Consider the following 15,792-nt stretch of genomic DNA (forward strand, 5'->3'; position numbering starts at 1 on the left):
AGAGAAAACAGAGTTAACGTTTCAAGTCCAGTAACCGATTCTATGATTCGAACCCTTCTTCAGACCTGGAGCAAACTTGAGATGTTTACTCTGCTTTCTCTCCATAGATGCTGCCAGACCTACGGAGTATCTCCAGCAATTTCTGTTTTTGTTCTAGATTTTTAGCATCTGCAGGTCTTTGTATTATTTTAGGAGATATCCATGCTACAATATCACAGGCCCTCAACACCATAAATAAATATTTCCAAGAACTATCATGGCAATTTACTTCAAAAGAGTTTGTGATGCCTTATTTTTGGTAATTTGGCAATTAATTACTAGAATCCATTGCAACCAGTTGGGATAGTTAAATTTAGTTTTATTCCTTCGGGGCAGGTTTCGAAAATGTATCTCAGTGAAATTTTAATTTATTATCTTGTTTGAACTTTACAGGTGTATAGATATTCTAGAATTAGCTGAAAATCAAGAACTCATGAAGTTCCATTACCACACTCTCAAACTGTACTGTGCTCTCTGTGCTGTGGGTAATAATCGTGTCGCCCATGCCCTTTGCAGTCACATTGATCAATCTCAGCTTCTGTTCACAATTGAGAACAAATATCTACCGGGACTTCTGCGTGGTGGATTCTATGACCTCCTCTTGAGTATTCACCTAGAGTCAGCAAAACAAGCCAGATTAATTATGAACAATGAATTCATAATTCCCGTAACTGATGAAACGAGAAGCATAACGTTGTTTCCAGATAAAAGTCGGACCTACGGACATCCCGGAGTAGGGCTTAGCACCTGCTTAAGACCGCGATTAAATTTCTCAGCAGCATGTTTCGTTAACACCAGTGAGAATAAGCAACAATATAGTCCAAAGCTACCATTTGAAATTCTGAAGGTGAAAGCAATTGAAATGCTCACCGAAGCTGTCACAGGTGGTGGGCCACACATTAGAGATCCAGTTGGGGGCAGCGTCGAGTTTCAACTTGTTCCCATCCTCAAGTTGGTTAAAACCATGCTGATCACTGGCATGTTTGACGACAATGACGTCAAAAGGATCCTGGTTCTGATTGACTCTGACTTGTTTGGTGAACACCAAGAAAAGACAACAGATGAGAACAAAACGGAAAAGGAAATGGCCACCAGAAATGAAGAGAAGGCTGTAGAGGCCGGTGAAGAAACAACACAAGCCACTCAGTCTTGTTTAAAAGGATTATTGGAAAAAAGCTTGCCAGAGTCTGTGAAACTTCAGGTACAAAACCATGTAACGATCCAGTTCAATGTCATTTTCTCCACCATGTGGAAATTTTATGTAACTGCATAATTAATCATTTATTAGAACAGATCCTGCCATGTTGATGGGAAATTAGGGAACAGAGATACGTCCACAATAAAAGTATGTTTATACTTGCTGCTGTGGCCTTCACTGAAAAATATAGTTAAATAAAATGGCTATTTAAGGGAACTCTGTTGGTACCAAAGTTATTAACTAAGTGAAAGTAATGGTTATTTGATAATAATTGGATTACTTGAATAAATTTAGAAATTTAGTGGCATTTAATGCAGTGGAGATTCCCTTACATTGATTAAATAAGCAGGTAAACTAGTCTTCAACCAAAATTGGTTGAACAAGAAGAGGCAGTTGATCAAGATTGTCCGAAGATTAATTAACTCAGAAAATATAACTGGACTTTTCAAAAATATATCACATACCAATACAAATAAAAAAGGAGGTGGTCTTGTAAGTTGTTTAGGTTTGGTGCAAAATTTATTCACAACCCAACTGTAATTAATTAGTAAATTATCATTTATGAAGACAGGTAATATAGAAAGTAATTCATTGCAGAATGCACACATTAGTGCAATGCACTTGGAAAACAGAGAGAGGATTGGGCAGGTGTGGATTTTCAAAGGGAAATCGTGCTTGGTAAATCTACTGAAAGTTTTCAAGGATCTAACTAGTTGAGCTGATAGGGGAAGCTAGCGGATGTGATTTATTTGACTATTCAGAAGGCTTTTGTTAAGGACCTACCTGAGAGATTGGAATGTAAAATTAAAGAATATGGGATTGGCAGTCATAGAGTCATAGAGCTGTACAGCACGGAAACAGACCCTTTGGTCCAACTTGTTCATGCTGACCAAATATCCTAAATTAATATAGTCCTATTTGCCAGCACTTGGCCCCCACCTCTATAACCAGCGCTCCTCAAACATTCCCCCACCTCCATAACCAGCGCTCCTCAAACATTCCCCGCCTCGGAACACTTCAACCCCAGGGCATCAATGTGGACTTCAACAGCTTCCTCATTTCCCCTTCCCCCAGCTAATCCTAGTTTCAAACTTCCAGCTCAGCACTGTCTCCTTGACTTGTCCGGACTTGTCGAACCTGCCTATCTCCTTTTCCACCTATCCACTCCACCCTCTCCTCCTTGACCTATCACCTTCATCTCCTCCCCCACTCACCCATTGTACTCTATGCTACTTTCTCCCCACCCCCACCCTCCTCTAGCTTATCTCTCCATGCTTCAGGCTCACTGCCTTTATTCCTGATGAAGGGCTTTTGCCCGAAACGTTGATTTCGCTGCATTTGGATGCTGCCTGAACTGCTGTGCTCTTCCAGCACCACTAATCCAGTTTTTACCCCATATCCCTCTAAACCCTTCCTATTAATTTACCCATCCAGATGTCTTTAAATGCTGTTATTGCAGCAGCCTCCACCAGTTCCTCTAGCATTCCATATGTACACCACCCTCTGCATGAAAAAGTTGCTCCTTGGGTTCCTTTTATATCTTTTCCTTCTCCCCTTAAACCTATGCCCTCCGGTTATGGATTCCCCCATCCTAGGGAAAAGACTTTGTCGATTAACCCTATCCATGCTTCTCATAATTTTATAAAGATCTATAAATTCATCCCTCAGCCTCCGACACTCCAGGTAAAACAGCCACAACCTATTCTGCCTCTCCCTGTAGGTCAAACCCTCCAACCCTGGCATCCTTGTAAATCTTTTCTGAACCCTTTCAAGTTTCACAACATCCTTCCTATAGGAGGAAGACCAGAACTGCACACATTATTCCAAGTGGCCTAACCATTGTCCTGTACAGCCACAACATGACCTCCCAACTCTTATACTCAATGCTCTGACCAATAAAGGAAAGCATACCAAATGCCTTCTTCACTATCCAATCTACCTGTGACTCCACTTTCAAGGAACTATGAACCTACACCTCAAGGTCTCTTTGTTCAGCAACACTCCCCAGGACCTTATCATTAAGTGTATAAGTACTGCCCTGATTTGTCTTACTAAAATGCAGCATCTCACATTAATCTAAATTAAACTTCATCTGCCACTGCTCGGCCTATTGGCCCATCTGATCAAGATCTCATTGTACTCTGAGGTAACTTTCTTCGCTATCCACTACACCTTCAATTTTGGTGTCACTAGCGAACTTACTAACTATACCTCCTATGTTCACATCCAAATCATTTGTATGAATGAGGAAAATCAGTGGACCCAGCACCGATCCTTGTGGCATAATACAGGTCACAGGCCTCCAGTCTGAAAAGCAGCCCATCACCACTACCACCCTCTGTCTTCTAACTTTGAGCCAGTTCTGCATCCAAATACCTAGTTTTCCCTTTATTCCATGTGATTTAACTTTGCTAACCAGTCTACCAAAAAAAACCTTGTCAAATGCCTTGCTGAAGCTCATGTAGATCATGTGCATCGCTCTGCCCTCATCAATCCTCTGCATTACTTCTTCAAAAATCTCAATCGAGTTAGTGAGACATGCTTTCCCTTGCACAAAGCCATGTTGAGTATCCCTAATCAGTCCTTGCCTTTCCAAACACATGTAAATCCTGTCCCTCAGGATTCCCTCCAACAACTTGCCCACCACCAATGTCAGGCTCACCGGTCTACAGTTCCATGGCTTTTCCTTACCACCTTTCTTAAATAGTGGGACCATGTTAGCCAACCTCCCTGTTGACTATTGATGATACAAATATCTCAGCATGGGCTGAGCAATCACTTCCCTAGCTTCCCACAGAGTTCTAGGGTACACCTGATCAGGTCCTGGGGATTTATCCACCTTTATGCATCTTAAGACATCCAGCACCATCAACTCTACAATATGGACATTTTCAAGATGTCACCATCTATTTGCCCACAATCTGCATGTTCTAGCCCTTCTCCACAATGAACACTGATGCAAAATACTTGTTTAGTATCTCCCCCATTTCCTGTGGATCCATACATAGGTTGCCTTGCTGATCTTTGAGGGGTTCTATTCTCTCCCTAATTACCCTTTTGTCCTTAATGTATTTATAAAATCCCTTTGGATTCTCCTTCACTTGATTTGCTAAAGCTATCTCATGTCCCTTCATTGCCCTCCTGATTTCCCAGTTAAGTACACTCTTACTGCCTTTATACTCTTCTAAGGATTCACTCATTCCCTGCTGTTTGTACCTGACACATGCTTCCTTGTTTTTCTTAACCAAAACCTCAGGAATGCTGGATGACTAGAGAAACTTACACCTACCAGCCTTGCCTTTCACCCTAACAGGAACATACTGTCTCTGAACTCTTGTTATCTCAGTTTTGAAGGCTTCCCAATTTTGAGCTGTCCCTTTACCTGCAAACATCTACCTGTAATCAGATTTTGAAAGTTCTTGCCTAATGCCGTCAAAATTGGCCTTCCAAACTAATAGAATTATGCTCACTGGGCCCAATATGTTCCCCCACTGACACCTCAGTCACTTGCCTTATTTCCCAAGAGTAGGTCAAGTTTTGCACCTTTGCTAGTAGGCACATCAACATACTGAATCAGAAAATGTTTGTACACACTTAACAAATTCCTCTCCATCTAAACCTTCTACACTATGGCAGTCCTCCATGTATGTTTGGAAAGTTAAAATCACCTACTATTATCACCCTATTATTCTTACAGATAACTGAGATCTCCTTACAAATGTGTGCTGACATGGTTAGAGAATTAGTTGGCAGATAAGAAACAGAGTGGGAATAAATGGGTTATTGTTGAGTGGCAGACAGTGATTACTGGGCTGTTGCAGAGATCAGTGTTTGGACTCTAGCTATTCGTAATATATATATTCATGATTATGATGAGGGAACTGAATATAATATCTCCAAGTTTCAAATGACACAAAGCTGGGCAGGAAGGTGATCTGTTAGGAGGATGAAGAGTTGCTTAGTTGTGATTTGGTAAACTGAGTGAGTGGGTAAATGAATGGCAGATGAAGTATAATGTGGATAAACGTGAGATTATCTACTTTGATAGCAAAAACAAGTAGGCAGGTTATTATCTTAATGGTCATAGATTGTGAAAGGGAGAGGTGCAATGAGACCTGGGTATCCTCATTTACAAGTTAATAACAATAAGCATGTAGATATAGGAGATGGCAAAGAAGGCAAATGGTATGTTGGCTTTCCCATGAGAGGATTCAAGTACAGGGGCAGGCATGTCTCGCCTGCTATTGTACAGGGCCTTGGTGAGACCACCTCTGGAGTATTGTGTGCAGTTTTGGTTTCTTTATCTGAGGAATGATGTCCTGGCTATGGAAGGAATACAACAACGATTTTCCAGACTGATTCCTGGGATGGCATTCGAAGAGAGCCTGGATTTGCTAAAAGCGTATTCCCTTTGGAGTTTAGAAGAATGAGGGGGTTTCTCATAGAAACTTATGAGATACTATCAAGATTAGACCATGTAGAGGCAGCAAAGATATGCCCGATGACTAGGCAGTTCAGATCCAGGGCTCACAATCGAAGGATGTGGGGTCGGCCATTTAGGGCTGGAATGAGGAGAAATCTCGTCACCTAGAGAGTGGTGAACCTGTGCAATTCTCTGCCACAAAAAACAGTTGTACAGCAAAACATTGAATGCATTAAAGAGGGAGTTAGATGTAGTCCTTATGGGACATGGACAGAAAGTGGGAATAGGGTTCTGAGTAGGATGATCAGCCATGAGTATAATGAATGAGGTGGAGTTGGCTTGAAAGCCCAAATAGCCTATTTCTCCTACCTTCTATGTTTTTATGACAGCGAATCATAGGGGAAAGGCAAGAATAGCATTTATCATAAAATTGGCAAAGGGTCCAAGGCTAGAACATGTTCCTTTTGTTTGCAGAGAATGAGCTCCTGTGAATGCTGTGTAATGCTTACCAGCCCCATTCATTATCATAAAGGGTTATTAGTGTAGTTATTAGAACATTCACAATTGTTCAGCAAATGCCGTCTAATTGAGGAATTGCACCAAAGCCCTAGATGTTTTGTTTTGGGTTTTGCAGTCACTGGTTCGTTGAGTCTGGGTTCTGTCTGTTTCAAACAGCCAGAGAAACATGTTGTTTGATTTGATCAACCAATTTTTGGAATGTATGGCCTGCGTCCTGGTCTCTTTGTGAATGTACGTCACTTGTATCAGGCATGTTTGAGCTTTGTTACAAAAGGGTTGTTTGTCTAGCTATCCTACGGACTCACTTGGGATAAAGGCAATTATCTATCACCTCTGTACAGATTCTTGACTAAAACCTTCAGTTCACAGTCCTGTCCCTGTCATCAATTGTCTATCATCACAGGGCTTGGCAAGTGGACTTCAGAAAGTGTGTGACTTTATGAATGTGGGACCCTTGTGACACTATCATTGTCCACATAACCTTGTTGGTTTGGTGGTCAGGTTTTAGTGACATTTTGAGCCCAATGAGGCAGGCCATCTTGCTGCTACTTCTTGTTTGCCCCCTTGCAGTCAATGAGACACACAGTCTCCCTTCAATGTTGAACCATTGTGAAATACTTAGACCACACTTTGTCTGGGGTCCCCTCTAACTATGACACTATAGGTTGTCCTTGCAGAAGCAAAGGGTTCCAGCGGCATTGCTCGATACATCATCTCCTGAGAGAATGTCCTTCATGTGGATGACCTTAATATACCATTTAACATCAACAGATTCTTTCTGCTCCTAGGACAAACTGTGTTTAGTTTTGCAAAACTTAAAAGTAGATACGGAACAAATTTTTGGTTTTGTTTAACATTAAGCAGATATTTGAGAAGCTCACAGATGTGTGTGTGTGTGTGTGTGTGTGTGTGTGTGTGTGTGTGTGTGTTTCTTTAAAAATGTATTTGTTGTTTCCACCAATTGGTCTTTTAGACAAATAGGTCATGTGTTTTGTTTTTCAGATGTGTGAACTACTGCACTACTTCTGTGACTGTGAACTGCGACATCGAGTTGAAGCCATTGTTTCTTTCGCAGACAAATTTGTTGCAAGGCTACAAAGGAACCAGAAGTTTCGATATGATGAACTAATGTTGGCCTTCAACATGTCTGCAGCTTTGACTGCCAAGAAGACTAAAGAGTTCCGTTCACCTCCCCAAGAACAGGTGACATGAAAGGATAAGTGTTGGCATAGTGGTAGTGTCAGTAATCCAGAGATCCAGATTGACGTGCTGGGCGCTTGGTTTCCAACCTTATTGTGGCAGGAATTTAAATAATTAAACTCATGAAAAGTCTGGAATTGAGAAAGCTAATCTCAGTAACAGTGACTATGAATTGACTTAACAACTCATTAGGTTCCCTTTAACAAATAAAATCTAATTTTCTTATCCAATCTGGCCAACACGTGACTCCAGACACATAGCAATGTCATGATTTTTAACTGGCCCCGAAATAAGTAAATTACATGGTGCAAGCACAGTTCAGGTTGAGCACTGAATGCTGGCATTGCCAGTGGTGCCCACATCCCAAGAAAGAATAATAAAAATGATTGGATCCTTGGCACTTACTCCATGGTATTCCCATTATAATAGTGTTATAAGATAAATGTTGTTTCCTCTCGAGAATCTCAGAACCTGTCAACAGGCAAGTTCTAGTAACCTGGAGATTTTGAATTCAATCTTTTAGAATGTGTGTACTTCCACAACGATGCAAACTAATTCTGAGTATGCATCAATACAAAAAAGATAGCTCAAGCATTGTCCTCTGAAACACTGAGCACCTACCGCCCTTTACGAGGTCTCCTCACTCTACTTTCAATGTGCATAGCGTTGCAGATTTTCCCGGTGGACAGTATCCATTTGCAATATATTAAAATCTGAAAGAGCACTGGGAACAAGTTCAAAAAGAACATTCCAATGTAAATTGTCGAAATACTGGGCTGCATTTGTAGTTAGTATTTTAGCTGGTCCCATTAAGTTTCTGGTCCATGGTAATTGGGTAGCTCTGATGTTTCTTTTGTTCATGGGATGTGGGTGTCACTGACAAAGCCAACATTTGTTGCTCCTCTCTACTTCCTATGAGAAGATTGCTACAATCTCAGCTGATGCTAATACTGAACAAGTCAGATCCCAGTGTGAAATCTGGCTTGATAGGACATAAATGTATTTTTTGTAGTTGGTGATCATGGTGGTCAGTTAATGAAATGTATTCTTTAACAAAAAGAACTTAGATTTATTCCACAGAAACTATAAATACACATATATAGCGATGACAGTTTTGAAAGATCTCAATATAATTAATAAAGCAATGTTTCAACCTGCTTCCTAGAAATCTCAGTATAAAGTCTCAAATCCAAGAGGGTATTCCTCACATTTCAATGCTAACTCCTTACTTAACTGACTAAGTCCAATTTTCCCTCTGGGAAGACAGAGGCAATTTTGCAATGTTTTTTTTCCAATTCTGCTGGCCTGAACTTCCTTTCAGTTCTGAGGCTGTTCTAACCTTTGGTTAGTTCTGACAACTTGAAAACTAAATAATCTTGAGAGACTTCACAAACTAAAATACTTCTGTTAAAGTTACTGTTCTGAATGATACCTTTGCTGTTCTGATAGGAGGAAGTTTTTCTTCTGAACTAATTCCTGATTGTACTGAACTAAATTTTTGACTAAATTAGTAGCGCGAGAATACCTTTTCTTTTCTGTATGTTGTAAGCTCCGCCCATACAAAACTTTTTCAATTAACCCACAGGTATCCTGCTAGGTACTTGACTATATTGCATGTTTATCAGAGATTAAATGTTCAGGTTACTGAACAAACAACTTTTTTTTAAAAAAAAACATACTACTTTCACAGAACTGAAACTAAAATCTCTCTGCTGCTACTTAAAAAATCCTAATCTTAAAATGAAAATATATACATACGTTATCACCTTGGTGAATATTTGCACTCTGTTGGGTTTCGTGCACCCACAGTATTAGAGAGGGAGTTCCAGGATTTAAACCCAATGACACTGATGACACATTGATAGTTCTAAGTGAGAATTATCCAAAGAATCCATAAAATCCCTACAGTGTGGAAACTGGCCATTTGGCCCAAAAAGTCCACACCGACCCTCTGAAGAGTAACCCACTCAGATTCATTCCCCTACCCTATTACTCTACATTTACCCCGAACAAATGCACCTAACCTACACATCCCTGAACACTATGGGCAATTTAGCATTGCCAGTTCACCTAACCTGCACGTCTTTAGATTGTGGGAGGAAACCGGAGCACTTGGAGAAAATCCATGCAGATACAGGGAAAATGTGCAAACGTGCGGTTTAGAGACAAACGTGCAGATGACAGCGTTGGATTCGGTCACTGGTCAGGGAAGGGGCCAAGTGATTGTGAGTGAGGCAGTTAAGGACACCCAGTGGGCAGGAGCCTCAGCTTTTCCAATTGTGCAACAGATTTGAGGTTTTGTTTTAACTTGTTTGTATGAGATTGAGAGCTACAAGTGGATGAGCTAACTGACCATGGTACAAGAAGCCATTCAAGCGGGCAAGCAAAAATAGGAATGTAGTGGTAGTCGGGGGCAGTATAGTAAGGGAAATAGACAGTTTTCTCTGCAGCAAGAAGTGATCGAGCAGTCGGCTGTGTTGTCGACCTGGTTATCCGCTTAGAGCGGGAGAGGAATCTACATTGGGAGGGGGTGAATCCAGTTGACATTGTCAATGAAGCTAGCAACAGCATATACAGATTAAGGAAAGATATTCTGTATAGTGAGTATGAGGAACTAGGATTCAAATTAAGAAGCAAAATTTCAAAGGTCACAATTGTTGGATTATTTACTGAGCAACATCCTATTTGCCCTATGGCAAATTACATTAGAGAAGTGAATATGTGCTAAAAGTTTAGCAGTGATGCCACTGGGCTAGGAATCCCAGCTGAGGCTAATGCTGTGGGACATGGGTTCAAATCCCACTTGTGGTAGAAGTAGAATTTGAATTTGATGAATAAGTCTGGATATAAAGCTAAGTCTTGGTAAGGGTAACTGCAAGGTTAAGAATTGATCAACAGAGATGTGATAGCAGACATTTAAGGAAATATTTCAGAATCTACAGAGTAGATGTACACTAACAAGAAAAGAATTCTAAGGAGAGGATCCACAACCCATGGTAGTCTAAAAATAAAATTAACAAGTGCATCAATTTACAACATATATAATTATACAAGGACGGGTGGCATGCCAGAATATTAGACAGAGCATTTAAAAAAAAGCTAAGAATAAATGAGATTCATGGGGCGGGAAATTCACATGAGAGAAAGCTATCTAGAAATATGAAAATGATAGAAAAGGTTTCTATAGATACATACAAAGGAATGAGTTATAATGAGCATTGCCCCTATAGGAAGTGAGTCTGGGGAATTAATAAGGAAAACTGTGGAGATAGCAAATGACTTGAGTAGGTATTTTGAAAGGTATTCATTGTAAGGACTAAAAATAGTATCTCAGAAATAGCTGTAAATCAGAAATTGGAAGGGAGAGAGGAACTCAATAAAATTATAATCACCAGAAAAGTGATACTAAGTAAATGATTGGAGTTGTAGCATGACAAGTGTGCAGATGCTATTGGAGTTCATTGTAAAGTTTTTAAAAAAGTGGATAGTGAGTTTGTTTTTAATATTGGTTTTAATTTTCCAAAATTCCCTTGACTTAGGGAAAGTTCTGTTAGATTGGAAATATTGAATACAACCCTTCTAATTCAACAAAAAGATGGAACAGCGAGCAGGAATTTACAGGCAGGTTAACTTGACATCTACCAAAGGGAAGATGCTATTCCTAAAGATGTTATAGCAGGACACTTAGAAAAATTCAAAGTAGTTTTGAATTATTTTGCCAATTTCAAATTTCCCCAAATTATACTCCATTTGGCAGATCTTTTCCCACTCGCTTAATTTATCTATATCCTTTTGTAGCCTTCATATATCTCCTTTTTGGGGAAATTTGAAATTGGCAGTTTTGGCAGGAATAATACGAAAGTACATGTTATCTAAATACAGAGCACTTGCAGACCATGAACCAAAGAAGGTTAGTATGCAGGTACAGCAAGTCATTATGAATGCTGATAGAATGTTGTTGTTTACTATGAGGGAAATTCAGTTCAAAGTAGAAAGGTGTGCTTCAGTTATAAAGAATGTTGGTGGGACCACATCTGGAGTACTGTGTACAGCATCGGTATCTTTATTTAAGGAGGAATGTGAATGCTTTGGAAGCAGTTCAGAGAAGGGTGTCGAGTTAAATACCTGGAAGATGAGGAGTTATCTTCTGAGGAAATGTTGGGAAGGTTAGGCATGTGTCCACTAGAGTTTAGCAGAGTTAAGAGGTGACTTTATTGAAACACATAAGATTCTGAGGAGTCTTGACAAGGTGGATGTGGGGAGGATGTTCCCCCTTTTGGAAAATCCAGATTAAGCCGTCTCTATTTAAAAATAAGGGCTCGTCCAGCCTTTGCCCCTCACACAAATTCATCCCCAAAAGCACTCATGCCATATCATTCCCTATATCCAAGCCCATCATATTTTCCATGCCAATCCATGCCCCTATCCCCAAGCCAAGTAATTTGCTGTGCGTTTCATGCTAATTGGTGATTTTCTGTTCACCCTTCAGGGTCTTAATGCTCCCTGTGCTAACTAACTGCTGATTCGTGCCAATCCATGTACTGTGCATACTATCCTGTACGCTACCATGCCATTAAACCCCAGCAAATGCCTTGGGAAGACCGCAGGACATGCTCAGAGATTAAATAAAATTTTAAGTCTCTAATGCAGACTGCTGTGTTAGAAATAAAACCTCTTATTAAAAAAAAAGCATTTAAATACCCTTAGGTGCTTACTGTCTGGTAAAAAAACAAACATTGAAATCATTGTCGCCCTTCAAAGATTGTACAACCACAGAAGTTAAGTTAAACTAGAAGAAGTGAAATTGCAGACTCCTTTCAGGTATGCATAACTAATCCAGTGAAGGTAATCCTCAGATTTGTGTCAACAGACAGGATGAATTAGCAAGCAGTGATTTTGTTTTTAACAGTCCATACTTTTTAAATTTTCAAATATTATATGGCAGTTGTTTTTAATGTCTTGACAGCTTGGCAGTTCCTTTTAACAGGCTTTTTTACACATTTGACAGTTGTATATTTCTTCTTCACAGATCTGTCTAGCATTCCAATGAACCTCTCAGTTCTAACACATTCATGGCATTTTTAGCAATCCCAAGCATCACCTGACCTTTCACAAGGGCAACTTACCGCTCTCAAAAGTCATCAGGTCTCCCCCAAAGGTCACCACATTCAAAGGGGTACCTTATCTCTCCAAAATTGCACTCTACCTATCCAAATGAATTCATAAAGTCAGGACGTATGGGATACAGGGTGATTCGGCTATCTGGATTCAGAATTGGTTGGCTGACAGAAGGCAGAGAGTAGTTGTAGATGGAAAGTATTCTGCCTAGAGGTCATTGTTGAGTGGGGTCCCGCAGGACTCTGTTCTTGGGCCTTTGTTCTTTATAGTTTTTATAAATGACTTGGATGAGGAGGTTGATGCATTTGGAAGGTTGAACTCAAATGTTGAATATAGGATTAAAGACAGGATTCTTGGCAGTGTGGAGGAACAGAGGGATCTGGGTTTGCAAGTACATAGATCCCTCAAAGTTGCCACCCGAGTGGATAGGGTTGTTAAGAAAGCATGTGGTGTTTTGACTTTCATTAACAGGGGATCAAGTTTAAGAGCCACAAGGTTTTGCTACAGTTGCATAAGTCCCTGGCGAAACCACACTTAGAATATTGTGTCCAGTTCTGGTCGGCCTACTATAGGAAAGATGCAGAGGCTTTGGAGAGGGTGCAAAGAAGGTTTACCAGGATGCTGCCTGGACTGGAGAGCTTGCCTTATGAAGAGAGGTTGAATAAGCTTGGATTTTTCTGTCTGGAGAGAAGGAGGAAGAGAGGAGACCTGATCGAGGTAAACAAGATAATGAGAGGAATAGATACAGTCAATAGCAGGGCAGGATTGACTGGTACAAGGAGTCATAGTTTTAAGATATTAGGAGAAAAGTATAGCGGAGACATCAGAGGTAGGTTCTTTACGCAGCCAGTTGTGAATGCATGGAATGCATTGCCAATGGTGGTGGTGAAAGCAGAGTCATTAGGGACATTTAAGCAACTGCTGGACATGCAATGGATAGCAGTGAGTTGACGGGTGAGTCGGTTAAGTTATTATATTTTATGTTAGGATTAAACCTTGGCACAACATCGTGGGCCAAAGGGCCCGTTCTGTGCTGTACCTTTCTATGTTCTATGTTCTATAAAGTTCAAAGAAAATCCCAGCAGGTGTAATCTACACCGTTCATGTTTTATATTCATTGGTGACCAAAATCTCACAAGTGGAGGCAGCTATTGAATTATGTAGGCAACTGCCTCTGTAAGATGTATAAACTTGAAAAGTGACCTGCTCTCCTTCCCATCTTCATGAATTTGGTAGATGCTGTATTTAGATTTTGGATTTCTGATTTCAGCCATGTCCACAATTTTTGATTAGTGGGGAGAGTCTCCTGGAAAATCCAGGCCCAAGTGTTCATCCATATTTTTCAACAAAATTGCAAATCTCACATCAATGAAAGATGAAGAGGATAATAGTTTTCCACTTTCGTAAGGCCAATATAGTCTAAATAAATTGTATTTGCGAGGAATGTGAACAAAAGACAACCAATTTATGAAAACAATTGTGTTCTGAAACAAATTACGCAATGACAGGTAAGGAGTTGTACTTTAATAGCTTGTACTTATTCTCTTACTTGCCTTTATACTGCCAACAGAAGTAGCATTTTTGCTGCACTGCAATACCCATACACAATGATAGATATAACAGATCATATTAGTACCATTTATTGTATCCGGACTCTCAGGAAACTTGCCATGTGGAAATTTATTCTGCATCCTCTTTCCTTTAATATTGAATTGGAATATTTTCTTACAGATTAACATGTTGCTGAACTTCAGGAATGATGATGATTCCACTTGCCCTGATGATATGCGTGAAGAGCTATGTGACTTCCATGATGACCTTCAAACACATTGCGGTGAGTAATGAAATACTGAGGACCCGGAGTATGCCATTTCAATTGCTCGCAGTTGAGCCACATAGTGGTAGTTATTTATAGAGAGAGGTGGCATTACTTTGTCTCCTTGCCAAATGACTGAACCAATGAATTTGTGTTGTGAGAATGTCCAACAAATGACAAAGAAAATAACTACAAAAAAAAAGTAGCAGCAAAATAAAGTGTAGGATATGGCCTTATATTTCATTTGAGGGCACTGGTTTTTACATTTACTATCAAAGTCAGTGACACCATGTATAATGTTTTCATCACGTTACACATTACTCTGTGATCCATTTTGATATGACTACTCAATTAAATTGTCAATAAAAACACCTTGTTGAAGGAGGTAATATTGCCAATAGAAATAGAATGTTTGCTGCAAAGCAATATTCTTGCACAGTGATAGAAACAACAGACTATATTAGTATCATCTATTATATTCCCGGCTCTCAGGAAACTTGTCATGAGGAAATATATTCTGTGTCCTCTTCAGGGACTGCCTCTTTGCTAAAAGGAAATTTTTCAGGTATTTCTCTTCAAAACATAGTTTCTGTCAGTTTTCTTATATCTATGGACAGAAACCTGGCTGACGTAACAGATGTGTCTTCTGACCTTCTGGAATCAGCCTGATAGAAGTGGTGGCACAGCATGGGAGAACTCTTTCAGTTCTTTAAATTGTCCAAAGGTCCCTAAAGCAGATGGTACTGTAGATGGATTCCATTTAAAATCCTGAGATGTGATAGTTGGAATCTGGTAAGCCATAATCAATATTGATGGATTCATAACTGCCTTCAGAGGTATAATTGCTTTTCCATGTGGTACTACCTCTTTAACTTAGCTGAGGATGACAATATATTCACAGTATTTTGTTGGTTGTAAACAGTGACAAATGCCATCAGAAAATCTAGAAAGTCTTTGCAAAGAAATTGAAACGCAAAAGGCAAAATGAAGTATAAAATTCTCCAGTACTGCTGCATGAAGTCATAAAAAAAGTTTAAATCTCAAATATGCAAAAACAGAGAATTTTCAAATGGATGTATGTTTGCATTCAAAAGATGAATGGTCTCTGAATCATCTCTGAGTGATGGAATGGGTAGTTAGAACATTTTGGTTACATGAGACGAGAGAAACAAGGTCAGTCTTCGTAAAAGTGAGTTCCAGTTAAATCTATCCCGACAGTGCAGATAGAAGTTGTATGGCCCATGATGTTGACACTGACCCTCCAAAGAGCATCCCATCCATTGCCCCCTACCCTATCCAATAACCCTGCATTGCACTCATTGCAAACTTGAACACCTCACATTCTCTGAACTCGGAGGTGCTCGTACCTCATGTTCTCGGAACTCAGGAGTCTAATCGTTGTGGCTCCTCTGAACTTGATAGTGCCAGCGTTCCAGTCTGAGGAGCGAGGCCTGTTTGTTCTTTGAAAGCAGTAATGTT

At 39.9% G+C, this 15,792-nt stretch overlaps 1 protein-coding gene across 9 annotated transcripts in view; it reads left to right on the top strand.

Moving 5' to 3' along the window:
- ryr3 (ryanodine receptor 3) overlaps positions 1-15,792 on the top strand; it is a 382,820-nt gene that overhangs the window by 191,347 nt on the left and 175,681 nt on the right. For all 9 annotated transcript variants that reach the window (XM_072569064.1, XM_072569065.1, XM_072569067.1 and 6 more), the window contains 3 exons: positions 433-1,240; positions 7,182-7,382; positions 14,229-14,331. In XM_072569064.1, the coding sequence (XP_072425165.1) occupies positions 433-1,240; positions 7,182-7,382; positions 14,229-14,331 (1,112 nt within the window). The remainder of the gene's footprint in view (positions 1-432; positions 1,241-7,181; positions 7,383-14,228; positions 14,332-15,792) is intronic.

Source organism: Chiloscyllium punctatum, chromosome 4 (genome assembly GCF_047496795.1).
Source record: "Chiloscyllium punctatum isolate Juve2018m chromosome 4, sChiPun1.3, whole genome shotgun sequence".
Taxonomy (NCBI): domain Eukaryota; kingdom Metazoa; phylum Chordata; class Chondrichthyes; order Orectolobiformes; family Hemiscylliidae; genus Chiloscyllium; species Chiloscyllium punctatum.